The sequence below is a fragment of the Caloenas nicobarica genome, chromosome 1 (genome assembly GCF_036013445.1).
Source record: "Caloenas nicobarica isolate bCalNic1 chromosome 1, bCalNic1.hap1, whole genome shotgun sequence".
In the NCBI taxonomy this organism is placed as follows: domain Eukaryota; kingdom Metazoa; phylum Chordata; class Aves; order Columbiformes; family Columbidae; genus Caloenas; species Caloenas nicobarica.
Window position 1 is genome coordinate 121,086,227 of NC_088245.1, and position 27,196 is coordinate 121,113,422.

A 27,196-nucleotide genomic window follows, 5' to 3' on the forward strand; every position below is an offset into this window, starting at 1 on the left:
CAGCAATAAGGAAGCCTCAAATGGTTAGATTTTCCTAAATGCCGTATCCACGTTCCATGTTCATAGGTGGTTTGTGCTAGATAGCTGCATTAATGAGTGGAGCCTAAGTGCCAGAGACATCCTAGCCTGTTTGACTTTCAAATTAACCCTAGGAAATGCTACTTCATGAATATTAAAGTTCACCTTCCTGCACCATGATCAATACCTTAATTTTTATGTATGACTTCACAAAGATTTAGCCTGTCAAGCCATGGGCATTTGTCCAATATTCTTGTGTAAATGCCAAGACAGATGATTCTCAAAACCTGCTGTAATATTTCATATAATAATAGAAGTGTCTGCCTGCACTGACCTCTTCATATCAGAAGTGGAAACCCAGGCAAACACTTGCTAAATGGGAGACACTGACTTGGCATTTTGACAGAAGCAGTGAGATAGGCTAGAGAGTATGGCAAGGTCCCTAGTCGGGCTTGTGTTGAGCCTAGCCAAGTGTTAGCTGGAGCAAACCAGTCTCCCCAGAAAAGTTAGTCTCCATGGAGGAAACAGGATGTATTCTTGTAGAAGCAAATAGAGGCACACATTTGTATAAAAGCCAGGGAGTTAAGTGTTTTAGTTAACAAGCATATTATCTTGATGGAGTGGTTTTCATCTTACTTAAATTGTGTCTTCAACACAGACAACTATACATGAGCTAGTTATATGGACACCTTTATAGTTGGTGAGGATAAATAGATATGTCAAGAGCATGATTCATCCCACTGAAACGTATGTGCCTCAAAAAGGCTGGAAGAACCTTGCCTTAGAAGTCACCTTCTTTTTGCATGGTCTCTGAGGGAGTCAAGGTGACTGGCTTAGATACAGATGTCTTCACTCTAGAGTTCAAAAGTGAGATGAGATGAGATTACGAACTCTTTCTTTCCCCAGCTATAGGAGATGTCAGCACAAGAACAGAGAGATGCAGTGACCCATTCACTAGCTGAAAGTGGCTACCAGTTCACACTGGGGATGTCTTTAATGATATCACAGAAACGTCCCTTATTTATTTGGAATTCACTTTGAAGGACTACATATTCCAGTGCTTTCAGGTCAACCTACCTTTTGAAATGATAATCAGGTGAAATTGGCCTTCACCACCAGCAAATATTTGTATATCAAAGAGATTCCTTGTACACCTTCTGTCAGACTGAATCAAGGTTAGATTACACTGACGCATTATTTTTAATGCTGATTCCTAGTAAAATCTTCTTTTCTACGTCATTAACATTAAAATTACTTTTAGCCTAATGTCAGTTAGCCATCACCATGCTCAGTATTGCATGGGGAAGTGAGTCTTTATTATTCATCCTAATGGTTCATTACTCCTGTATTTTTACATACAAGAATCACAAAGCCCATGTCAGAAATGAAACTGGCTACAATGAACATTGTGATACTGCTCAGGGCTGATGAGTTTTCCCATCTCCTTCACCAAGGAGTTGAGCTTCCCCTGGAGGATGTGCTGAGGTGCACAAAGCCCACATCCTCTGGAAGAATCTCTATATTCCTCTACACCTTTCCTCACACAGGTCACTTCAAGCAGACTGCAGAATGTCTCGCCAATTAACAAGTATTGCTTAGCAGCCTGTGGGCTTCGTTGCAGCCCACGACCAAGGCACTTGAGTGACAGTGCAAGAGTAGCGTGAACTGGCATTTCTTCCAGCACTGGTCCTTCCCTGCTAATGCAGCTAAATAGCTGCGATGACCTTCTGCTGGGAATCTTTGAATGGAAGTAATTTTGTGATTAAACAAAACTAGACTCAGGGGAAGTTTTAAAAGTCTGTTACCAAATACAGTTTATTTCTGGCATTACTGAAGCCACCAATCCCACAGATAAGAAACGTCAGCATGAGGGTTCTAAGTGACCTAACACGTACCTCAAGTAGTAAACTCCAGATTTCACAGCAGATGCAGGACTGGATCCTCTGTTGGGAAAGCTTCTTGTGAAACAAAATCAGCTTGTCAGAACTATTGCTGGTAAAAATTTGTCAAATATGTTCCCTTAAATTGCTTATCCAGCCCTGTAGAAATAAACAGACACACAAGAGCCCTAACCTGGATAAAAACAATTAAAAAAAATATAGGCCCAAATTCACTGAATATAAATTGATTGCAACAGGTTATTGTGTCTGCTCTGTTTATTGTCATCTGCCATCTGTTTGGAGAAACTGATACTCACTCAAAGTACTCTGAAGTAACAGGCTTTGTAGCACTCAGCTTAGCAGACTTTTTCCAAATACTGTTTATTTTAGTCTGGAAACATTTGTCTCTCCCATCACAGGTAATCAGCGAGTTTGAAGCCTCTCCCGACTCATTTTCCTACAGAATCCCCAACCTGAGCCGGAATCGACAGTACAGCGTCTGGGTGGTGGCAGTGACTGCTGCGGGAAGAGGCAACAGCAGCGAGATTATCACTGTGGAGCCACTGGCTAAAGGTACAGTGACAGTGCTTTTTCGAGCAATCCAGAACTTTACAATGCTAATTACTGTTATAATTGGCATGTGGCTTCTTTATGCCTCATTGCTTACTGAGAGTGGGATTTGTCAGGAGTAACTTCAGTTCTCTGCGAAAGTTAGGTGACAACTCTCAGCTAATTACCCAAGCTTTTGCTGTAGTCAGCAGAGAGAGAATGATGTGCTCCTCTAGAGGGTAATTCATCCCACCTACCTTAGAAGAAAATAAATTGCTTTTTGGAGCAATTTTTATCTTCTTTTGTTGGGTACAGAGGGTTTGCAGATGATCCCTCTCCCCTTCTGTATGTGTCTTTTTTTTTCTTGCCATACAAGATAATTTCTTTATCATTCTCCCCCTTAGTAATATCTCTTGTGTACTCTGCAAGTACTATCTTCTGTATAAAATGGTCTGATTAACATATCTAAACTTTGAGCAATTGTTCTCAGCTTGCATTAGCTTTGAAGTTTGCTCCTTCTATTTCAGCTATGAAGAAGGGATAATGTGCCTCAAATCCTACATATTTTTTCCCAGCTGTATTATTTGTTCTATTAAAAGATATTGCTTGGGCCCATTAATTCTCTTACTTGTACTGTGAGACGTGATACTTTCAACACTATAGCACCTTAGCTTGGAAACAAAGACCTAAAGTTTTAGACCGGAAGATGAGAAGAGTCCCATCAGTACTCAATATCTACATGGGGTCTTCAGACTGAGGGGTTTTTTTCCACTGAAATTGGTAACATCACAGAATGTGCCAGTATGAACACTGTACTGCACGGGTCCCTAGAGTTGCAAAGTTAGAATGGCTTTACAGTTTTACAAGCCTGTTAATTCTTCAGTCATGTAGCTAATGATGTACTAATGTACAATAAAGTATCCAGGGCTCTATGATGATAGACACTTTCTAAAAATGCTTTGCAGAACTTCAGAAAATTTCCACCAATATGAAATCACTTTCTGCATAGAAGAGTATATACCATCACCATAGGGAAGCTTGCTGTTCTTACCCACCCCTAAGTGGTGGATAAACAGTTTGATGATGGGAGATTAACTATCAGAGCTATTGTCATGAGTGGCAGTGTTGGTGTTTGCAGGGTACTATTTCAATGCATGACATAACTTCCTAATACAGAGGAGTTGCAAACAGGTTTCCTCAGAGTTGTGATGGGAACTTGCATATGTTTCCTTTGTCCCTTCTCTAGGCTAAATATTTTGTCATATGGATATTTTTCAACATTACTATAAGAAACCTGTAGTAACTACTATGTCACTACTGTAGGTCACAATGGGAGATTTAGCAGAGTAAATGTGGGGAGGGTCTAGCAAGGTAAAGAGCCCTAAGTTGGAACAAGCAGGGAAAAGCTTGCTCCCCATAGAATTGCTTACAGGTTTTTTCGGTCCACTGAGAAGACTCACCCTTGCTTTCTGCTTCTTTCCGACATTTTTTGGTACAGTTTTTCAGAACTTTTCTCTTAGTAGCTACACAGTGTTAGAGGAGTGACCCAAAGGATGGCTGAAAGGCTATGAAAAGTCTGAAGGATCTGAAAAGTCTGGAGATTTTCCATTGTTGAATTTCTTGTAGGATAACTGCATACTACATTTTGAACACCGATGAAACCAAAGTTGAGATCTTAAATGGTGGATGAAGAGTGTAAAGGAAGACCATGAAAAACACCTCAGGGAAACAGGGCAAAGGTTTCAGTGTAGTCCTCCTTTTAGGCCAGCTGTTATGTGTGGGTAATGAATATGGGTAATGAAAACAAAACAAAGCCCACCCCCCCAAAAAAGAACAAAACCAAAACATAAACATTGATGCTTGGATAACAGCAAAACCAAGTAGACAACAATATGGTGCAATACTAACAGATTGAAGATGCAGGTAAACCCAGGAGTGTGAAGGGATTCCTGCACATAATGCACTAGAAGCTCTCTTTCTTCTTCTTGTACACATCTGAAAACGTGTGAAGTTTTCAGACAAGATGAATGTAGAAAAATGCGGAGTTTGCAGGTACCAAGATGCAGAGCCACTAGTTACGAGGAAATGAAGTGTGTGTTTGCTCTTGGTTTACCAAAACCAGAGAAGTTACAAACTGACACACATCAAATGAACAAGCTTACCAGAAACTGGAATTAATTCTGCTCCTCCACAGCTTATTTAGTATGATACATGATGACAAATAAAAATATAGCTTGTACAAAAAGACAAGGGGACTTTAAGGAAAAATAATTAATTACTTCAATATAGACAAGTCATTGTGAAAAAGACCTTATTTTGAAGAGTGGTAGAATGCACCCAGTCAATGTTAGAGCTAGTAGTGATACTCCCATATAAAGTCTGCATTAGATGATGCCCAGGACAAGCCTCTCTTACATGTATTTAGGACTGAAAAAGTGATGTATTACCCATTTGTGGATGTTGTGATGGACACTAGGAACACTGTCAGACAGCAATTTTATGAACTTTGGTTGTAGCCAAGTTAGAAGTTGTTGTGTCATGAACAAGATTTCCTGTATGAATGCATCCCTGAGCCTTTTAGAGAGCTGGGAGAAAATGGTGATCAGTGACAAGGGCAATAGATGCACAATGAAGAAGGACAGTCAAAGCTAATAGCCTTGAAAACCTTTTTCACTCCCCAGTACATTTGAAGCAAGTAAAACATCACAGAGTTAGAAGCCGTTATATCCTGATTTTGCCACAAGTCCTCAGTGCAAGAACATCCTACGTACCATTATTGTAAAACTGTTTGCTTCCTTTTTCTCCTCCACTTATTTCACAGCAACTGTCCAAGTAATGATACCATCATGACAGCTAATGAGAGTTAACTTTGAATTGAATTATGTCAACTTAATTATAACCCCTTTAAGAATCACCTTGAGAACAATGAGAATGTCTAGTTAGGGGTTTGATGTGAAATGGATAGTCCAATTTAAAGGAAAGCTTAATTCATGTTAACATTTCTTTCTTTAGTGTCTCTGTTTCTCAGAAGAGATTGTTATTCTCTGCAATTAAGTAACAAAAAAAAAGGAAAAAATCCCCAACAAACAGAAAATCATGGCAATGAAAGTTCAATCTCCGTGAAGCAGGTTATGCCATCCCCTCTCAAATTACGCTTCATTGCTGACTTGAAAGTCGTGGGTTTAGCCTACCAAACATACCTAAAAGACAGAAAACCTTGCATGCACCTTATTGCTCTTATTTCCTGACCATGACTTATGGAGGATGGCATTTGCCACCAGTAAGATGATAACAGATCTAGACCCATGGCAATCTGATCCTCTCAGGAGAACTCTCTGACTTTAATGTTGAGTTTCCCTTGTTCTTGTAGACTACCTGACCATTAATGTTGAACAGATTTGCCTCCTAGTCTATGTTGATTTGTGTGTTTAATGTTTTTAAGCAACTTGTGGGGCTTACATGATAGTACGCACACCCCATTTCTCTGTTTCTGTAACAGTTCATCACAATGGAACGCACAGGATATTCTTCTGTGAGAAAGTAAATGAAAGAAATTCCTGACCCAGGGTATTCACTGATGGCGTTTGTATTTGGATTAAACTGAGCTGCAGTGAAGTGTCATAGCTCTTGTTCAGTTTCCCTGTACAGTTTGCCTTTAAAATTTGGTTGTGTCCTCTAGAGAAAAAAAAAAAAAAAGAAAGAAAGAAGAAAAGTGTGTTATGGCCTCTTGCAAAAAATTTCTGCCTGTTTCTTATTCTGTAACGGTAAGTGTAGGCAAAAGGATTCATAATTTAAACAAACAAACAGAAAATCACATTAGCGTAAGAGAGTGGATTGTTCTGTGAAGGCATCTCTTCATCTTCAATTAATGATTGGGTAATTTGCAAAAAATAGAAACAGCCACAGTCCTAATCCAGTACCATGCCAGCTAAAGCAAGGCTAGTGAGTAGTCCGTAAGTATTTGGGCAGCTTTGATAACTAAGAGGTAAGCCCTGCAGCTGAGTTGCCCACATGCTGCGTAAAGCTCCCTTGGTTCTAAAGAGAGAAGTCTGTGAGATTTGAGGTATTTTAACCTTGGAAATGCCAATTCATGTTTCAAACCTGTTGCTTTCAGATGAATTTCACTAGGCATTTATTTTGTTTCTAGTTTTCTTTTGTTTCTGTACCTGTTAGCACTCTCAGAATGCTATTAGAAGTTAAGCTATAAAGAAAATTGGATTTAAAAATTTTGATGCTATTTTACCATCTCTTTTAAAAGCACTCAGTGCATGAAAGGTATAAGATAGTGTAAAGAGAGCTGTGTGTGCTTTCACTAAAATAGTGTGGTATGCTTTTGCAATGTGCACTTCCAAGTTATGGTCTGTGATCTTACCACTGGCTCAGGCTTCTGTGAGGTCTTTGTTGCTTCCACACATCACTGTAAAATGGGATACACAGGATGTTGAAAACCAGTAGCTACAACATAAATGTTGTTCTTTGGAGATCAGACATCAAACCTATGACTTAAGGAAGAATTCACTGTTGAAATAACTATTAAAAGTAAAAGGATATCACAGAGAATTTGCTAACACTAGTGCCACGTCATGCCGAAGGCTTCAGCAGGATTCCTGTGTTTCGTATGCTTTGTCCAGAGTAGCTGGCAGTAGTTGGAAGTCGCTGGGTATTTTGAGAAACACTGGAGAGGTGGGAAAGCCATGGAGAAAAGGATGAATAGTTTGTTTTAAATGAGTTTTCAGGCTTCATGTTACAGAGGAGATTTTGCATGGAACAGGAATTCAGGTTTCTAACCACCACAGCACAGAATGTATTGCAGGTACTAGGAGCAGTCCAGATGTTTACAACTGTGTTTTGTAGATAGTCACAGCTGATAGCATCTCCTGCTGCTTTTAAAGATGTACCACTAGGCATCTCCTGCAACGAAAACCTGGTACCACTGAAGACAAATGAGCCTTCTAACACTAACTTTAGCAGAGTCAGCATTTCACATCATGTCTCTGGGTAGACAGAGCATTTTTCTGTTTCAGTTAGCTTGGTTAATTAGCCCATGGCTTGTGGCACTACCGGCCTATGAAAAGGTTTTCCAGAAGATATGGCGGTAGGAGCACCACAGTGGAAAACAAGGCTGTATCATGAGACTTCCTGACTGGCCAGTGTCTCTGCATTGTTCTGGTGTGCCACCTTCTCAGGGCAGCACACACCACAGCACCCTCCTGCTGGGCTCAGCCATCAGAGATGCCAGAAGCAGGAAGCTGGGGGTCATAAACTCATAGAATCATAGAATAGTTTGGGTTGAAAGGCACCTTCAAAGCTCATCTAGTCCACCCCCCCTGCGATGAGCAGGGACATCTTCAACTAGATCCGATTGCTCAGAGCCCCATCCAGCCTGGCCTGGAATGTCTCCAGGGATGGGGCATCTACCACCTCTCTGGGCAACCTGTGTTGGTGTTTCACCACCCTCATTGTAAAAAATTTCTCTGTGCCTAGCCTGCATCTCCCCTCTTTTTGTTTAAAAACATCAACCCTTTGTCCCATCACAACAGGCCCTGCTAAAAAGTCTGTCCCCATCTTACTTACAGGCCCCTTTTAAGTACTGAAAGGCTGCAATAGTATGTCCCCAGAGCCTTCTCCAGGCTGACAACCGCAACTCTCTCAGCCTGTCCTCATAGCTGCTGTTTAGCCAGGATGGGACATGTCAATGCTTGGCTGTTAGGAAAGTAATGTTGCCTCTTTACTTAACCTTGACTTTTCCATTACTTTCAGTCTTCAAACAGCTACTTCTTGTGGTTTCAGTTAAAAGTTTGACCAGAGAAAAATATCTCAAGAAGCTTAGTCTTCAGCAACGCTTGAAGAAAACATAAGCAAGACAATCCAAACTGATCGTATAATCTATGAAATCTTTTCTTTTTATGAATATCTCAAGTCCCACTGCAGCCTACTCAAGTAATTTCACTTAACTATTCAAGGACTGTTCTTTTATGCATGATTTTTTTAATGTGAACTGTGCCAGTTGTATTTGATGCTGGCTTTCATTTTCATGTTTTTCTAATTGGTGCAAAATAGATTATTAAGTATAAATTCTGATCAGTGTGCATGACTGAAGTAGATCAGGATTAAAAATACAGTATGTCAAGTATCTGTATTCAGTGTATTGAAATGTGTATTTGGAGGCCAATGAGAAGTCTATTTCTATCAAGGGTCATTCTTGAGTAATAACGTACAGTGAAACTCTTTCACAAACCTAGTGTTCCTGTACCTTATAAATCAAAACTACAACTACAGGAGTGATATTTTTGTTGGCGTATTTAGGTGATATGAGAGCTGGCACAAATTAAACTGACTTAAGAGGTTTTTCATATTTGTGGACTTCAGTCAGACTCTTTGCAAGGTACTAAGATGTTCATACATTAAGGTTTATTTTGCTTAATACCATAGCTGTTGTAACAGTGATGTACCAATAATGCAGCTTTTGTAAGATACATGTCTACTGTGGACACTTCCTGCTGGAAGTTTGGAGAGAAGCATCGCTTGGACATAATTTTCATTCATAATTTCTACTATGAGATGTAAAAAAATCAGTAAAGATGATCATAACTGGTTTTGCTCTTTTGCTCCACAAAGACTCTTCCAGTCTTCCACCTCATCTCTTTCTTACTTGTCTTGCAGACACTAAAACTGTAATATTTGTCCTTGAATAAATGCTGATATTATAGGTTACAAGGGATTTGTTTCCCAAAAGCACAACTTGAAACAGATTGGTTTGGTTTTCCACATTTCGTTCTGGGTGTCCATATTTCCCTTCCAAGGCCTGTACAAATGAACACCTCATTTCACTTTTTCTTCCTCTCTTGCTCAGCTCCTGCCAGGATTTTGACATTCAGTGGCACAGTGACAACTCCCTGGATGAAAGACATTGTCCTCCCTTGCAAAGCTGTGGGAGACCCAGCTCCGACAGTCAAATGGATGAAAGATAGGTAACCAGCAACTAAATGTATAGCTCAAATAAAGCCCATTTGCTTAAAAATCTGAGAGATGCAATGCAGCTGATGCTGGATGACTGTGCCAGGAAGGGGAAGGACCGTTTGCAGGGGCTGCACACAGTCACAGTACATGAGGAGTCCAGAAATTCCTTAAACTAAAACTACTTGGCTGTGGTATCAAAAGGGAGGAAAATTTATGAAGAAGGGGTACAAATTTACAAAATGTAAAATCTAGGAGTCTTTTCTGTTTTAATTTCAGACACATAGAATTGTTTTAGTCTGAGAAAGTAAAATGTGTGATGCATTAAATTGTGCTGTGGAGTGCAGTGTACATGTCTTGTACATATCTTAGATTTTGCTATTGTATTTTGATCTTTAATTTCACAGTTTGATAGAATCACTTGGAAACAAACATGGACAATAATTTTCATCCAAGCACTGTGTAAGCAGTGATACTGCAGTGCTATGAAGCCATCTTTTGCATTGATACAAATAACTGTTACTTTATAGGGATGGATGATGTAGCCAGGAACTGCCTTTTACTCTTATTTTGGCACTTTTATGAAATAGCAGATAGTTAAGGAAGGAGCGAATTTCAATTTTGATTCAAAATGAGGCCAGGATATGTGCATTCTTTAAGCAAATGGCAGATGTTTCCCAACAGAAAATATTATTTTGTCTTTGTTAAAGATGACAAACCCCCATCCTTTTCCTTTTTTTTTTCCCCATTCTTAGTTGCTTCAAAAAAAATCCAATTCTGAGTAATTTTGATTGTAACTTCTTTAATGTATGCACTTTGTTTCCTGTGAGGTAGTAACGGGACGCCCAGTCTAGTGATGATTGATGGGCGAAGAAGCATCTTTAGCAATGGCAGCTTTGTCATCCGTACTGTGAAAGCAGAAGACTCTGGATACTACAGTTGCGTGGCCAGTAACAACTGGGGATCAGATGAAATAATTTTGAATTTGCAGGTACAAGGTAAGGCTATTGGATCTATCTCGTAATTGTTATCACAGCTATTAACTTCTATGTGCTGTTAAATACATAGGTATGTCTGTTTCCAGGAGTATGTAAAATATTAGTATTAATGTGTATTAATATAAATGTAATTCTTCCAAATTAGAAAATAAAATATGATGAAGGTCATTCTGACTCAACCATCAACATTTTGTGTTATAGCAAAAGTTTTGTGTTTGGTAGAAAAATTCATACAGTTGCAGTTAAGTCTCTGTGTAAGCTTTTGTAGGACTGACAGCTAAGTGTTTGCATTCCGTGATTTTGTAGTTCTTCGCACAGAAATTATCAACTTATGCCTTCTTGAAAATATTACATGTATCATTTAAATATTGCAAAATTCAGAAAGAGCTGAAGAAATTTAGTTCAGAAAAGCTATCAACAGAAATTTGCCTCTGTACTGAGATCTTGGACAAAAACTTCATTATACAAGAGCAGAATTTTATTGATGGTGAATACAAGGAAGCATTTAAAGTCAAACATCAGTCCACCTTCAACTAGTGCATATTACCACCTACTTTTTATATGCATGTTGAAATGTACATAATGAATCCATTCTGGTGTTGATATTTATTATATAAAAACAATGACAATATAGGAATACACATTAACAGTAATGTGAAGCAGAGCATGTGTGTTCACATATTGAGAATTCACTGTGCAGCGGATTTCCTTGCTCAATTACACTAAAGCAGATCCTTAGAGTGCTTCAACTGACTGCAAACTGTTGTACCAGAGGGAAGTAAATAACTGGAGGTAGGAATATGGGATATGCCGTGGTAAGTCACTCTCCTGTCCCTTCATATGTGATCTAAATTTCTAGTGCAATCATATGACAACACAGAAAAAGATTGTTTCAAATGGATTCAAACTCTCTCTGTGTATACTGTTCCACTGAGTCTTGAAACAAATGCCATAGCACATATCAACTTACCTACAATCCAACAGACCCTAAAGATGCTCTTCTGCAATGTTCGAAGCATGACCACAACAGGAAGTAGGGAGAGAAAACATTATCAAATTGAAACCTTATATTTATATTTCACAAAGTACTTTCATAATTGCATATCCTGGCTGTTATCGAACTGTAGTAACTAAAACCAAATCAATATTACTTCCCTGAGGGACAGAGAAAGACTGGCATTTAATATGCGGTACCACCATCTTTTGTAGATAGGGTGAAGCTGTGATGAAAGGTTTTACAATAAATCTTTCACAGTGTAGTGTGTGCAGTCTTTCTCCATCAAATCAGCCAAGTCAGAATAATGGAACAAATTCATCCCACATAGGGAATTTTCCTTTAGAATACAAATTGTCTCTTTTATTTTCTTCAGCACTGTTTAGCCCTGTGAGGACAGTCATATCAACTTCTCTTTGAACTAGTCCATGGCTGTAAACCAGCAGCCTCCACTTCATACCAGCACTCATTATTTTGCAGTCTGAGGACTTGAATGTGAACTGCTGCAGGTGTTTTTTCCTGGAGTTTCACTCTGCAGGTAGAGCTACCCCTTAAACAGCGGCAAAGCAGGTGATGTTCTCTGACAGCAGACAGCTGGACACAACAGGCCATTTGTGACTTCTGGCCTGCCCTGCCTATGGACTGGCATCTGTTGAGCAGTAAGATACGGCAGGGAAATGGCAGTTCCTGCCGGCGGTGGTCACTGACACAACTCACCCCTTCCCACTCTTGCGGTGACCAGAGGAGGTGTGACTACCCTGGCATACCTCCTCCCTGGCTTTCCGTCCCAGCTTCACCACTGATTCTTAGATCCCTTCCCATGACAAGCACCATCTATGCCTCACTCCTTGTTCCTGAGCCAGCAAAGCTCAATTTTGTCTATGTTTCTGAGGAGCTTGGACCAACCTCTAACAACACTTGTTCGAAAAATAATCCATAAAAGGAGCCAGACACCGTGCTGCTGTGCATAACCAGAGCAGTGCAAAGGATTTGAAACAGGAACTTCCCTTTCTCCCCCTTTCAATTTCTGAACCTCAAATTGCAGATTTAAAGCACTTGGGTGAAGAGTTAATAAATACTTACCCTTTAGGACTCCAGAACTTATTTGACTAGATATTTGGGTTTCACCTGCCGTTCATCTCTATTTTAGCAAACACTATCCTCAATGGCCTTACTGGTTTTGTGCCATGGCTCTAGTTAACTCCCTTGTACAACAGGACTAGCTAAATGATTCAGGCAAAATTCAAAGATGAACTCTCCAGACTTTAACTAGGATATGATCATATTAGCTCAGTAGAAGCCTTTTATACAATAGACTCATGATAGATTTGTTAAGGTGAAGAGAAAGCTGGCTGCTTGGCCGCTTTCTGTCCCTGAGCATCGAGCTCTGGAAACCCAGACACTATATACTGGTGCAATTTGCGGTGACTTAGGCTGAGCCTAAACTGTCTCAGTTCACAGTGCCATTTCCAGTCCCAGTTCCCTATCCCAATTCCCAATCCCAGTTGTCCCTACCCTGGGCAACTTGTTTGGATATAGCATGGCTCCCTCTTTGCCCTTTCGTGCTGGATTTTCCTCCAAAGTAAAGTGGTCACTGGGCAGAGGATGGGAGATGAGACTTCTGTCTCATTCCTGCATTCTGTCAGGAGTTGGTCCTGGGAACCGCGCAGTTCTTATGTCCCGTGATTTATACACAGCCATAACATTTGTGGGAAGAAGCGGAACTGAAGTGTTTCTGGGTTTGTTCAGCTGATAAAGTTGTGTCTTCTTTATACCAACAGCCTCAGGGAATAGATGGTATGATCTGGAGAGGTATGGATCTTCCCTCAATCATAGATCTACCTATGCTGCGTAGTTAGCACTCACAGTTACACTTGCAGAAACTCTTGTTATACACTTTTTTTTTTTTCACTTTTGCCATAATAGCTTGCAAACACATACATGAGTGGGACAACATTTGCAAGTGGGCATCTGTTTCTCACTACTAAAAATTCAGCTTCTCCCTAAAACAGATATGAAAAATAATGGCTGGATTGCTTATATGTCATTTAGGTCTGACAGGACAGGTACAAATATTCAGAGAAAAGCAAGGGTTAAGAACTGAAAGACAAAATAGTGTAGAAAATTAAATACAAAAAATGAGAGCTTGTCTGCTCTTGTCTTCACCAAGGATGTCAGCTAAACAGACACTTTGACAGAAATCATTTGCATTTTTTTGCAACTCAAAACAGTTATTTGATAAATGACTGTTAGAAGGGATTAAGATCATGTCCAATCATTTGAATCTATTTTCTTTTTTTAACTATTTCCCATCTAGTTCCACCAGACCAGCCAAGACTCACTGTATCCAAAACTACATCTTCCTCTATCACTCTTTCCTGGATACCTGGAGACAATGGCGGCAGTTCTATCCGAGGTAATGTGATTCAGGATAATTGCAACTTCTTACTAAATTGTCGTATGCTGATAGGATTAGTATATAATTATGCATGGTTACAAAAAGAAGAAAAACAAAACAATCTGTATTGCTGTCAGTGCTTAATGTGTACTATCATGGTGATAACAGCTTGCAGTAAATTGCAGTTTCTCTTTGTGGTGGTTTAATCACAGATTTAATCACTTTCTTACAGTGTAACCTCAGCTGTTACGACAGTTGCTCTCTGATTTTCCAGACATGTAATCTCTAACCATTCATTTTTGAGTGTGCAGGTTCATCATCTGGTCTTTGTTGCTGATTGAAGGGTATTTAGAAATGTCTACCCCTTTCTTTTCCCTTTGAAGCGATCATAAAAATGGTATTTAAGCTGTTGTAAGGGTGGGCAAAATGTATTGCCTGGTGTCTTTTAGTCAGGGGAGAGCTGTGTGTCTTCCTGCGCATGGGATTTTTCTAGTTTTATTAGTCTTTAAAATGGCTTGTCATATTACTTGCAGAGTTTGTGGTTTGTGTCTGGCTTATCATTGCCATCTGTGCTTTTCCTCCAGGTTATATTTTGCAGTACTCAGAAGATAACAGTGAGCAGTGGGGTAGTTTTCCCATTAGCCCTAGTGAGAGGTCCTACCGTTTAGAAACACTGAAATGTGGCACTTGGTACAAGTTTACTCTGACTGCTCAGAACGGAGTGGGGCCAGGACGCATCAGCGAGATCATTGAGGCCAAAACACTTGGAAAAGGTGCGTTGATTTCCATCCCCTTTGCTCACCTAAAGCTGTTGCATTCTGCCGTAGATCTTGGTTTGATGAGAAGAAAGACTTGGATATTTTAATATTATTGGCTTTGGAAACATTTCCAATTGTGTCCATGCTACAACAGAAGAGGCTGTTACTGCGGGACTTGGAACACCTACAGGACGATATCCCTTCCTTATTTCCCTAATAATTTTTTTCTAAGATGGGTTGGTAGATATTTGGTAAGGGAGTGTCTCTACTGTCATAGACTATGGCAATTCCTAACTACTGCTATTGTCATAAAGAAATTGTTTCCTCTCCTGTTGTAAAAATTCAGGATTTTATTTGTCTGGATGCTGAAGGAAGATGGGGAGTACATTTATTTGTAGAGGAAATGGAGACAATGTCTCATTTATGCTCCAAACTATTACTGCAGGAGCCGTGCAAGCAACAACCTTTGAATAGGCTAAGTGTCAAAAATAAAGGAAAAGTTTGCATAAAGCTCTGCAAGGCGAAATAGCCAAAATTTGTGGAATTCTTAGCTAACTCAGTAATGGGTCCCATGGTCCCCAGTTGCTGAGGGTAGTTCCACATTGCAAATATGTGTCAGGATTATGAGTAAATTTTGCAAGAGACCCCCTTAAAGAGACACTTAGTCTTACCGCTAAGGTGGGTGTCAGTCTCTTCTCCCAAGTAACAAGTGATAGGACAAAAAGAAACAGCTTCAGGTTGCACTAGGGAAGCTTTAGATGTGGTTTGTAGGGATATGGCTCAGTGGTGCACTTGGCAGTGTGAGGTTAACGGTTGGACTTGATGATCTTGAAGGTGTTTTCCAACCTAAACGATTCTATGATTCTAAGTCAACAGAGTGGACTAGATTTGCGTAATGCTCAAAAGATCACCTCATCTTGAATCTCTTCACCTGTTGTAAGAAATACTCTGATTTGGAGGCAGTTTCATAACAAACATAGTTAACTGTGATAGGTACATCTGCCATTCTTTGCGCTATTCATCACACCTGTGCTGTTGCAAATCTCCCAAACATCACAGCAAGGTGGACATTTCATTGGACACTCATTGGCATAAGGGAGTCCTGGTATGTAGCAGATGTGATTGGTATGACTTGCTGGAGCTCAGGGGAAACTGCAGATCAGCTGCATGCATGCTGAGATTGTCATTAGCCAGGGAGAATGATCTGCTGACCTTGAAGAAAGAGGCATTTACAGAAGTTGAGTGTTCTGGTTTTCTTTGCATGAAGCAGGAGGTGTACACATGGTTCAGATAACATCGAACACTTCACGAGAAAGCAGATCTCCTGACCTTTTGAGTTTCTCTGAGACTTGATATACATGCCTGGAAACTACTTGTGTTACATTTACAGACTGAACCAGATACTGTGTGATTTAGAATGCTGAGATCATTCTCATTCATATGAGAGCTCCAGATTCATCTCTGTCCAAGCTGTTAATAGAGTCAATTGAAATAGTTCATAATACACAGCAGGAATCACCAGTTTCTTTTAGTTTCCTGTAGAATTTAGAAAAGACAGTACATTTTGGTACTTCTTGTCAAGCACAAGAGTGGCAAAAAGACTTTCATTGGATAAGTTATTCTTATTATATAGAATAAAAAAGTACATTATAGATAATTTTCATCAAAGTAGGTGTATCTTCCAATAGTAAAAATATTTTGCTTCTACTAAACAAATAGCAATAATACTTTTAAGTGTTCTATGGTAATATTTAATAATAAATAAATAAGATTTGTTGATGATCAGTCTTGTCCGCCTACTGTCATTATTTCAATTCTATGGTGCCATTTTTACTGTCATTACACCTGTATTACATAGAACTGTGAAAAAAACTTCAATGTATATGTCAACAGAAAACAACATTTGACCCCAAAACAGGACAAGTAAATAGAAATGTCTTCCCTTTTTCTGAATGGAAACATCTGAACTCAGAAATACAGATTTCAAAGTATACATTATTTTCAGATACATCATGTGCAAAATCAACATATTATTTTTTTAATTGATTTTTACTTGCAAGCTCTTCAAAACTGTCATTTCCACAGATGAATGTCTATGTACTATCAAACAAAATTGTGTTCAGTTCCACTTTAGAAGAAGACCAGAGCACCAGTGGACAATCTTCAAGTGTATATGTCTTTTATGGTATTTCTACATGGTGTTCTGAACCCTTTCTTTTTTGGATAGCAGTGAGCAGGAGCATTTACTGATACGAAGTGTCTGCACTAGATTTACAGGTTGACTCATGCCAGTCCTTGAAAACTGGCAAGTCAGGCCCATGCAGAGATGTATGGATATTTTTTTTGCATATGGGTTTGAAAATCTAGGTTTGTGAGTCTGGCGCAAAGTATGAAAAAATATTTAAGAAGGTGGAGAAAAAAAGTTGGATAGACATGGAATTTAAGATGAAGTTAGAATTATGCTAGAAATTGCTATCTTAATTTTCTATTTTTGAGAGTCCTATATCTGTAATACTTAAGCATTTCACCTGAAATATATACTTGCTTCTAGAGCCACAGTTTTCCAAGGAACAAGAGCTCTTTGCCAGTATCAACACCACGAGAGTGAAGCTGAACCTGATAGGCTGGAATGACGGTGGCTGCCCCATTACCTCCTTCACCCTGGAGTACCGGCCATTTGGGACAACAGTGTGGACAACCGCTCAGCGGACATCCTTGTCAAAGTCCTACATTCTGTATGACCTCCAGGAGGCAACCTGGTATGAGCTGCAAATGAGAGTATGTAATAGCGCTGGCTGTGCAGAGAAACAAGCCAAATTTGCAACACTCAATTATGATGGCAGTAAGTATATGTTTTGATTCATATGTCTGAGATAGTGTTTTAACCTTAGTTTCTTATGTGATTTTTTTGGCTTGTCTTTTTTTTTTTTCCTTACAAACCTCTTTTTGAATCTGCTAGCCATGCTGACAGAGGAGTAGCAGTCTCAAAGATGTAAAATGCCTACAGATTTCATGACAATAGTCTGCCAGGCAGAAAAGAAGAATTGTTATTTGTCCTCGCTGAGGAAAAGCTCCAGCACTAAAGTCAATCAACCATGAGACACATAGCCATAGGACACCAGATGTCATTAGTTCCACTGGTCACAGAAGCACTTGATAGTATTTCATGCATCTCTTCCATGAAATTTTTGTCTTCCATACAATTGGTTCCTGTAGCCATTTACAGCGGTGACCGGCCTCATTGCTATTCCATGCAATGTCCTTGTGACACAGCTCAAAACCCATTATGTGACACAATGGAGCAGCTAACTACCTTGTTTTCCGGGAAAGCCTCTGGGCAACATCCTCCAAGGGCAAAGCAATGGCAATGCTATTATCCCTGTTTACAGACGAGGAGGGTGAAACTAAGGGCCATGACAGATGGCTCTGTCGTGCCCAGCAACAGGGCACAGGGGATGAAGGAATTGTTGCATCCTGCCCTTCTGCCAGGGGTTACTGCCCACTCTGGAAAAGCCAGAACAAGAGAGCAAGAGTAAACGTGCCAATTTGTCAGTCACTCCAGCTCATATCCTGGCATGTTTATTGAAAGTGATGGTTGCATACGTGTGTTTCTGCTGGACCTACAGTGGAAAATGTCTGTATTTCTGGCAAAAAGGCAGCACAGATGGCTCCAGATGGCAATCTCTTGAACTGCTCTAGTGTGAATTGCCAGAGTTTTTCTGGAGACATCCAGTGTAAAATGTTGGCATGTTGCCAGGGATATTGTGCTGTATTGTGCAACCAATTGGCAACATCTGTACTGTTGAATTATATAAGACTAGTAAGCAAGTTCAAACAACAACAGATAGTTGTCCAGCAACAGCACCAAATTGATAATCACTCATAACCTTGTGTTAGTAACACATCTCCCTTCCACAAAAGTGCCACAAAATCTAGCACTTTCCAGGACAACACCCTTGTATGGTTCAGGGAAGAGCAAGCGACAGGAAACATTTACAGTCGGAAGTGTGGGAAATGAATCAGGCAGGGTTTAAGTCTCAGCATCTTACACATCCTCTAATGCTGTCCCAGTCTTTGTGCTACGTACTCATCAGTTCTCACAGGTAATTAACAACACATGCCCTCACGGCTCCCCCTTTTGCAAATAGCACATCCCCTCATGTTTCTCTGAGAAAATATCATTTTGTTAAGCTGCCACGCAGTCCTCACATTATTTCAGACAGTCTAAAAAATTAAGAGAAAGATTCGTCTCAGCACTTCCTACAGGAAGCCAAGATCTAAGTAGTAGTTATACAAATGCTGCCAGGTCTTGCTTGGTAGACTTAGGACCTGTTTTACTGAGCAGTATAGAAATTATCAGTAATAACTGTTTCATGTATTACGAGTTAATTTCTTGCCATTTTACTTAACCTATCCTCTTTTCTTTCCAATGTCTTTCTACATATCTTATTTCTACATACCTTTATTTCTACATACCTTTCCAATATGTTATTGTTACACATATGAGTGGGGCAAAGAGTCTTAAGCCACACTAAAATGAAATTATATGAATATGTAGGCTCAGGGCCTTAAATTCCCACTGATGGCACAGAAATCAAATGTATTATTACAATTAACTGATTTGGAATGTTGTCAGGCTCTGCTTTTTGGTTGGGTGATGATACCTTGATTTCACATACTGTGACTTGCACAACATTTGATTTGGTGTGTTGCTGTATGATATTTTTAAAAGTGAGAAAATGAAACAATAAAAATATTTCTAGTGTTAAATTTTCTGGGCCACTGTTTCTGGTCAGTTAGAAAATTTCTCATTTACAGCACTGGTGGTTTTGTTTCTCAAGCAGGCTTTGCCAAGACTATATTGTGCCTTAGAGGGGCAGCATGATCTCAGATACTAACTGCAAGGTTCAGAGAGGAAAACATGGATAGAATTTGTTACATTTGATAGAGAACTAAAATGATAATCTGATTATTATTATTATCAGTATTCTTGAAAATTAAGATAGTCTTTTCCCACATAAGAAATTTCATAGAAGAATTTCAGTGCTTCTAAAGCAAAAGTTGACCCTGCAGAGTCCCAGCTCCCCATTCGTTTGTTCCTTAGTAAACCGCATAGGCTTAAGGCACTTCGGAGTTGGAAAATAGTGTCTGATTAGAAATCAACATTTTCTATCAATACTTCATGCAGAAGTTTTTGCTTTCACGGACAGTGAATCTTTCATGTACAGAGAGTATGCCAGTGGAAACTTCTTGCCCAGCTCTGCTTTTGAGTGCTAACGGTACCTCCACAATTAATTCATCTTGTGAGATCAGTACCTACCAGCTTCTAGGGGTCACAGCTGCCCTTAGGATAAAATAGATACAAGGATAGTACTTTGAAGATTAGATAATATGTGTATGAAAGTTTTAGGATACCAAATGTTAAGAATAAACTTAGGAGCGTTAGCAGCCTTAAGATAAAGCCTTTGTAAACTTTGTAGAATCTTTGAGTTACATGGTCTTTCAGTTATTTTGTTTGGACTGCAGTAGCTGATTGTTATGTGTGATAGAGCTCCTGAGAAATATCATGGCAAAGTATCCTTTACCTTAAATCTCTTCATGGTGAATTAGGTCAGAAGGTTAATGACAGATCTACGTGCGACTTTTTGCTTTCTGTTCATAGATGTTTCAGCTAACCATTTTCAGCTTATGGATTTCATGACCTTCCTGCCCCTTGTTTTTCGGAACATTTGTGCTCAGTACTTAAGGAGATATTTTTAGCAATGTGCAGCTGTAGTGTGTAGCACTGCAAAGGAGCTTCCCGACTCAGAGATCAGCTACTCAGCAGCCCTGACATTAAATCAGATCAGCTTGGTAGCTGCTTTAACTATGCTAATTGATTCTAGCCCACCAGAGGACTTCTTACTGTGCAGAACAGTTAGGACACAGGAAAACACTTGGTAGCCCTAAAGTCACAAGGTGCAATGGGAGATGATGGAAAGGCTGCAACATAGTGGAAAATGCATTAGAAACATTCAAATTACAACTCCTATGAAGCACCAGTAAAGCAGGCTAACAATGGGCAATAGTAAATTGACCTGGGAGGAGAAAACCAACCAACCAACCAACCAAAAACCACCACCACCACCAACAACAAAAAACAAACACACAAAAAAACCCAGCCTCTCAATTTGTCTGGCACTTTGTTCTGAGAAAAGCTTTGACTATTCCACTCCTAGGAAATACCTGAAATGACAACAAAGGTTGAAATGGATAGCAGGTTTAAGTTTTGGTAATTTCTAATACAGTTGCTGAATATCCACAAATGGATAATGTGAAGGACGTAAAAACTTGCAGTATGTTTCTTCAATTAAACTTGTACTGCCTGCCCATAGGTTTATTAGGTTTACACTTTACTTGGAAAGGGTACGGAAAATGATAATCACTTACCTAAATACTTAAGATTCAACTGAAACTAAAGCCACTATTAATTTGATTTTCATCTAAATATTAAGGAGAGCAAGACATAATTTTAGGTAATCTTGAACCCAACAGTCCTTAACCAATGGTATGTGTGACTTTAATTCAGAGAAATATTTGGCCTTTTAATATTCAGTAGGGTTTAGGAGGATTTAGAGACAGTTATTAGTATTACCTTCAGGAGCTTGAAGTTCTTTCAGTTTCTTCAGATAATCATTTTCTTTGCCTTTAGAACAGTACAAAAACTGCATCTCAGTTAAGACAAGATGAAAAAAATCCCTCTGTGTGTTTATTCCAAGAAATGGAAAATTAGAAAAAGAAGGAAAATTATGGGGAAGAACTGCAATGGAACAGTAGAAAATAAATTTTCCGAAGTACCTGATATAGGTTTGGATGGTTGTAGGTTTTCTGTTTATCTTCATCCCTTTAGGGAACTATTCCTCTCATTATATGCAACTCAAATAGCTCTTCTGAAGGAAAAAAAAAAAAAAAAAGACTTAGAATTCTACCTTTTCACTGTGGTTATGGCACTCACATTGTACTGCACCCTATCATTTTTTTTTCCTGATACTGTATGGTACATAATCAGATATAACTATATCCCTCAATGCAGCAATTAAAATGTAAAAAAGGATGCGCCTGTTTTTCTGTCTCACCTTCCTATCATTTTAGAAAGTAAGTAGCCACTTTCATTTCAGTAGCTGGTTAAAACTGAATAGCTTGCATTGAAAGTCATCACAGTTCACAATACTTGCATGTTTCTATCCATTTCAAACAAATCTGCATTTTATAGCCTCATTTGTGGTTGCATTCAGCAGTTTAATAGTAATCAGGAAATGACTGAGAAGCCTTCCATGACTAAACAGCCTTCCAAAGAAAGTGCTGCATTCCTCTCACGTCCTTTAGAAATAAAGAAAAAAAAAGAATTGAAAAGTTCAAGTATTATATATCACCAGGAAGCCAGGTATATTCAAAGTGCAAATATTTCCCAAAATGAAAAAGTGAGCTGCCTGCCAATGCCAGTAGTTTGTAGATTCATTTCCCTCATTTCACTCTCAAAATTTGATTGTTTCTATCCCATGTTGCTCTCCTGTTTTATTGATGAATATCATGTCAGTCAGTCTTTAGCAAATTAACATCAGGTTGGCAATCTGAATTTCAGATCAATATCACTGCTGCGCCCCCAAGACGTGACATAAAAATGTTTCTGTGCAAAAGAGTTATCTGATGTATGTAGTACAAAATGAACTTCGTCAAATAAATTCCCTATAAAGAAAAGCCCAGCAGAAAGTATAAATATGTTGCAGCAGTGCTGCTTTCCCGTAGTAAGGAGTAATACATAGGTGGTAATTCTGAGATCCCTTACAGCTTTGTAATGATGCAATATGACTTAAAATTAATCATAGTATTTGACTGTATAATGAGTGTGGTTTTCTTTCATCAAGGAATGCACTTTTTCTCGATTTCTGACAATCTGTGAGTCTCTCCAGTCAGTACCTTGTTACCAGTGTGACCGGTTACGTGTGCCTGGCCACGACACATGCACACATACCATCCACCCTGAACACGACCAATCATTCTTAATGTGCTGCATGCAGCTGAAGCGTATAACGTGCCATATTCCCTCAGAAATCAATCTTTTGTCTTCATTAATAGGCGTCTAATATCATGACACTGTTTCCAGGTACAATCCCTCCACTTATTAAGTCAGTTGTGGAAAGCGAGGAAGGGCTGGCAACCAACGAAGGGCTAAAGATGCTGGTGACCATTTCCTGTATCTTGGTTGGGGTCTTGCTGCTCTTTGTGATGCTGCTGGTCGTGCGGAGGAGGAGGAGGGAGCAGAGACTGAAGAGGCTGCGAGGTAAGATGAGAGCTGTGGCACTTATTTCCATGTATGCATACTCCCAGAATGTAAAAGTACAAATGGGGCTGTATGTGACCAAACTGTTCAGTTCCCACTTGGTGTCATTTTCCTGCCATACGTAACAGACAGGAGGCAACAAAGCATATCTGTTTTCTACAGAAATTCTTTCTTTTTCATTTGGTAGTTCAACTAACAAAAAATGACTCTGTACCCATTGTTGCTGTTTTGCATGGGGGAGAGGAAAATAATTCTCATGTGTTGGTGATTTTTTTGTTTTCCTTTTTGTTGTTGTTGTTGGTTTCTCTTGTGAATGGTCTTAGTAGCCAAAAATCGTATTTTTTTTCAAAGGGTAAAATCAGATGTTCCGAAGATGGGAGGATTTCAGTTTTCCAGTAAATGCAAACCATGATTCCTGATTTATAAAATATAAGTAGCCAAATGTTAGTAGGCTAGAAAACACAACCAGATATTCTCAGATTTGTTACCTCATCTTTTTCCCTGTGCTCTTATAGCACATTACAACAAAACTTCGTTGTTCACTGACCTTTCATTATCGCTGATCTGTACTTTTCTCTAATCTTTATTCAGATTCAGGTGTTTGCTATGTGAATAAGTTTTAGATTTGTAAATGCATTCTACTTTATCAGTCTTCTAGTAAATACCCCTGGCTGAGCCACAGCCAAGTTTTTGACCCTTGCAGTCTACCACTTCTGCACTTAGACCTGTAGGTTTTGCACTCGCCCATGACAGCAGACCTTACACTGAAGGTATTTGGGAAAAAGCATTTTAAATCACACACTGAATAGATAGTAAAGCAATTTATCATCTGCAAAAATAAGTCTCATTTTTTCCAAGAGCCACCGAAGTGTTGATGTATATTACAACCATGGCCAGTCCTGAGCATTCTATCTCACCTTAGCATCTACTCATCTCTCTTTTGGGTCTCATTTTGTCCTTTGTAACAATATTTTGGATGTTCTTGTAAAAAAAAGACAGATATAAAGGGCTCTTAGGCATGGGTAAATTCATATACCAAAGAGGACAAGTAGCCTCATGGTTTGTACACAGCTCTGGAAATCAGGGCATCTGGATGCTTTAGCTTATATAATATCATCCATTTTCAAAATCTTTTCAGTCATTTATCTCTGCAGTTTCTTTCCATTTAAGAAAAAGTTGTTGGGGGTTAAGGGTGAATAAAGTGTTCTCAGAAATACTGTGGAATTCCATCCAGCAACAAGCAGGATATTTTCAGCTCCTTGGCTCCAGGAAAGGATGGCTGTGCACATTTAGTTTGTCATGGTTGATTTACAAGTATTCATAGATTCTTGAGTTACAGTCACTTAAGGAAGGCTGATGATCACTGGCCAGCAGGGCTTTTGCGTAAGACTTCTCTGATTTATTTCCTCTCAGAATACAGGAATTTAGAAAAATATCTGAGCTTCACTTAAATGTAGTCGGTGACCAAGAATTCATCAGTATTTTTGCCAGAAGTCATCAGTTTTTAACTACCATTTCTGTAAAAGTTGTGTCTCACTTCTTATCTGAATTTGTCAAGCTAAAGCTTGACTTCCCAGCCATCTGGTTCTGTTATACTTCTGTTTGCTGTACAGGGACTGGACTTCTTTTTCTTTTAACATATTTTCAGTCTCTGAGGATATTATTTTTACATGTGGCAACCAAGTAATTTCTTAATGTTTTCATTGGTAGATGAAACAGATGAATCTTCTTTAGCTTTTCTCTGTATTTTCCCATCATATATTAATTTCAAGGCTTTTATCTGGTACTTTTGCAATCTTTAGGTAGCTTTCCTCATCTGTGTGAGCTAGAAATTAACATAGTATTGCAGCAGCAAACATATCAGCATCAGATAGAGGTAACAGCCTTCTTTCTTTCCTTTTATGATCTTCTGTCTATATCTGCAAATCTGTACCCTTTTTGGGTACAGCATTATTTTAAGAGTTTAAGTTTAACGATTTGTCCATTGAGATTATCCGGCAATTCTCTGATTACAGTCAACAGGATAACATTCCCCGTTGCATAGCTGTGGCTTGTGTTCTTGATATATGGCTTTATACTAATACAGATATGTTGCTAATAGTGACCAACCTACCTGATGATCCAGATTGCTATACCTTAGAGACACGGCGTTTTAATTATATTTTAGCTACCCAATTTTGGTGTCATTTTCAAATTTTTATCAGATAGTATTTCATTTACTCCAGACCTCTGATAAAAGTACCAGTGGTGTGACGACCCATGGTGCATGAGGAAAATACATACCAAATAATGATTCTGTGCTTAAAATTGTATTTTGAAGAGATTGAAACCCATGTAAAAAGGTCGTTGTGTTAATTTTTCACATCATACTACTTTATTATTAAAATATTTTGAGGTACCAAAACTTTGCTCTAGAGAAATATAAAAATAACATTTTAATGTTATTTAATTGTACCTCACTGAGAGATTTTTCAATGTAATCAATTCTCAGTGAGTTTTTATCTCATTTTTAAAAAATCAACTTTGTTTGGCAAGGCTGATTGACTGCAGGTCTCTATTGGTTGTCCTCAATTATTTCATCTCCTTTAATTCATTTCATCAAGGTTCATTCAATTTTTTTCATAATTTTGCTCATTGCCAAGATCAAATTGATAGGACTTCAATAATTCAGATTTTTTTTCCATTCTCTTTGAAGACTGATCCTCTGTTGGCCATTTTCTGCTTTTCTGGAGGTTATTTTATGTTCTAAAAGTCTTACTGATAATCAGTATTGCCATTCCAGAGAACTCCATAGTAAGGTCTCTAAAAAAAAAATCCTGTGTGCAAGTTTTTCTTATCTCCTAACTAAGAAAAAAGTTTTGCTCTAGTAGTTGTTGTGTTCAACTTTCATCTGGATTAGTTTTGAAATTGAAATCCTGTCATTATCACTTGATATGTATCACCTGGTGGGGTTTCTTTGAGGCACAGGACTCATTTTCCTAAATCTTGAATCCACCACCAATTTTCCTCTAGTCTACATCAGAAATAATGATTTCCACAGTGGGACCTTCTGAAAGAATTTATGCAAGTTACAGGTGTAATTCTTGCTTTTGTGGCTCCAGGAGATGTGTTTTCTTTGAACCTGCTTGACAAAGAGGAGTGGGAATTGCAGATTTATTTCCAGTACATTCTGCATGCAAAAGTTTGTGTCTGTGCTTATAGACAATGGGTTTGTCATTCCACTTTCTGTGGGGCAAATGTAGCATAAGAACAACAGTCTCTCCATTTTTCATCCTTTTACTCCTTGTTTTAGCATTTAGGGACAAGTAAACCTTTGTCTTCCTCCTGTGTCATGCCCAGTATGATTTATTTCTTCAGGAGCACTCTGTTTAGAGAGAAAGCATTGTTTTCAGCAAAGCCCTGACTTTTGCCCAGTTTAGTAGCTCCACGGGTCAGGTCGCTAGAAGGTCCATTGACTGCTGGAGTTCATGCAGCCACTTAGTAGGTCAGCACGTATTATAAGAGACAAACCTGATGACTTACCACTCTTTCTCCTTACTATTAACCTGGCTCCACGTCTATCATAATAGTCCTCCGTTTGTTTTTAAATTCAACTCATCTTAACACAAGCATGGCATGATAGTTCAGAAGTGACAGAATGCAATTTAAAACTGTATCGCAGTCCCTGATTTCCCAGGAGGGCAAGCCAAATGCATTAAGAATTTTAAAGACGGCTGCCCCAGCAAAGGGAAGCGAGGGCTGGCGCTGGGCCGGTGCCTGTTGGTGCAGTCGTGCATCAAACCCACAGTGAGGAGAAGTTTGTCTTTTTCACTAAGGTGAGAACGTAACATTTTTTCAAGATGCAGCATGGAACACAGCTATATGCTGTGCAGCACCTGAGGACATGTGAGGGACGTTGATTGTTATTTAATCCTTGTAAAGAAATATAAAAAGCAAATTGAAAGACATTGGGCCAAGCATCCTTCAACATTGTCCCTTTGGCTTTTCTTGAGTTGTGAATTACCTGCACAAGTATCCATAGTCTTCACTTAAGGAGGAAGCAATTGCTTCACAAAAGCGGCTAGCTAAATGAAAACAATATTTGCATACTAAATCACCCTTACTATGTGTGCCAAAGGGACACAGTCTTTCCATTATTCTAGTCCTGCTAAAATAACAAGAAACATCATCATATTTGCTGAAAAAAACATGACCTGGAAACAGAGCTTCATTTTTTTAAATTTTATTCTTCAAAAGAACTTGGTCCTTTCCTGGATCCTCAGAAGTCAGCACCAAAACTATCTCTGACATCATTTGGGAGCAGCCACACTGGTAGTTTAGTTTA

At 39.0% G+C, this 27,196-nt stretch overlaps 1 protein-coding gene across 2 annotated transcripts in view; it reads left to right on the forward strand.

The window, feature by feature from the left end:
* DSCAM (DS cell adhesion molecule) overlaps positions 1-27,196 on the forward strand; it is a 400,267-nt gene that overhangs the window by 337,848 nt on the left and 35,223 nt on the right. For both annotated transcript variants that reach the window (XM_065635636.1, XM_065635626.1), the window contains exons 20-26: positions 2,318-2,471; positions 9,301-9,418; positions 10,239-10,402; positions 13,714-13,812; positions 14,379-14,567; positions 17,104-17,394; positions 22,696-22,872. In XM_065635636.1, coding sequence (XP_065491708.1) covers positions 2,318-2,471; positions 9,301-9,418; positions 10,239-10,402; positions 13,714-13,812; positions 14,379-14,567; positions 17,104-17,394; positions 22,696-22,872 — 1,192 coding nt within the window. The remainder of the gene's footprint in view (positions 1-2,317; positions 2,472-9,300; positions 9,419-10,238; positions 10,403-13,713; positions 13,813-14,378; positions 14,568-17,103; positions 17,395-22,695; positions 22,873-27,196) is intronic.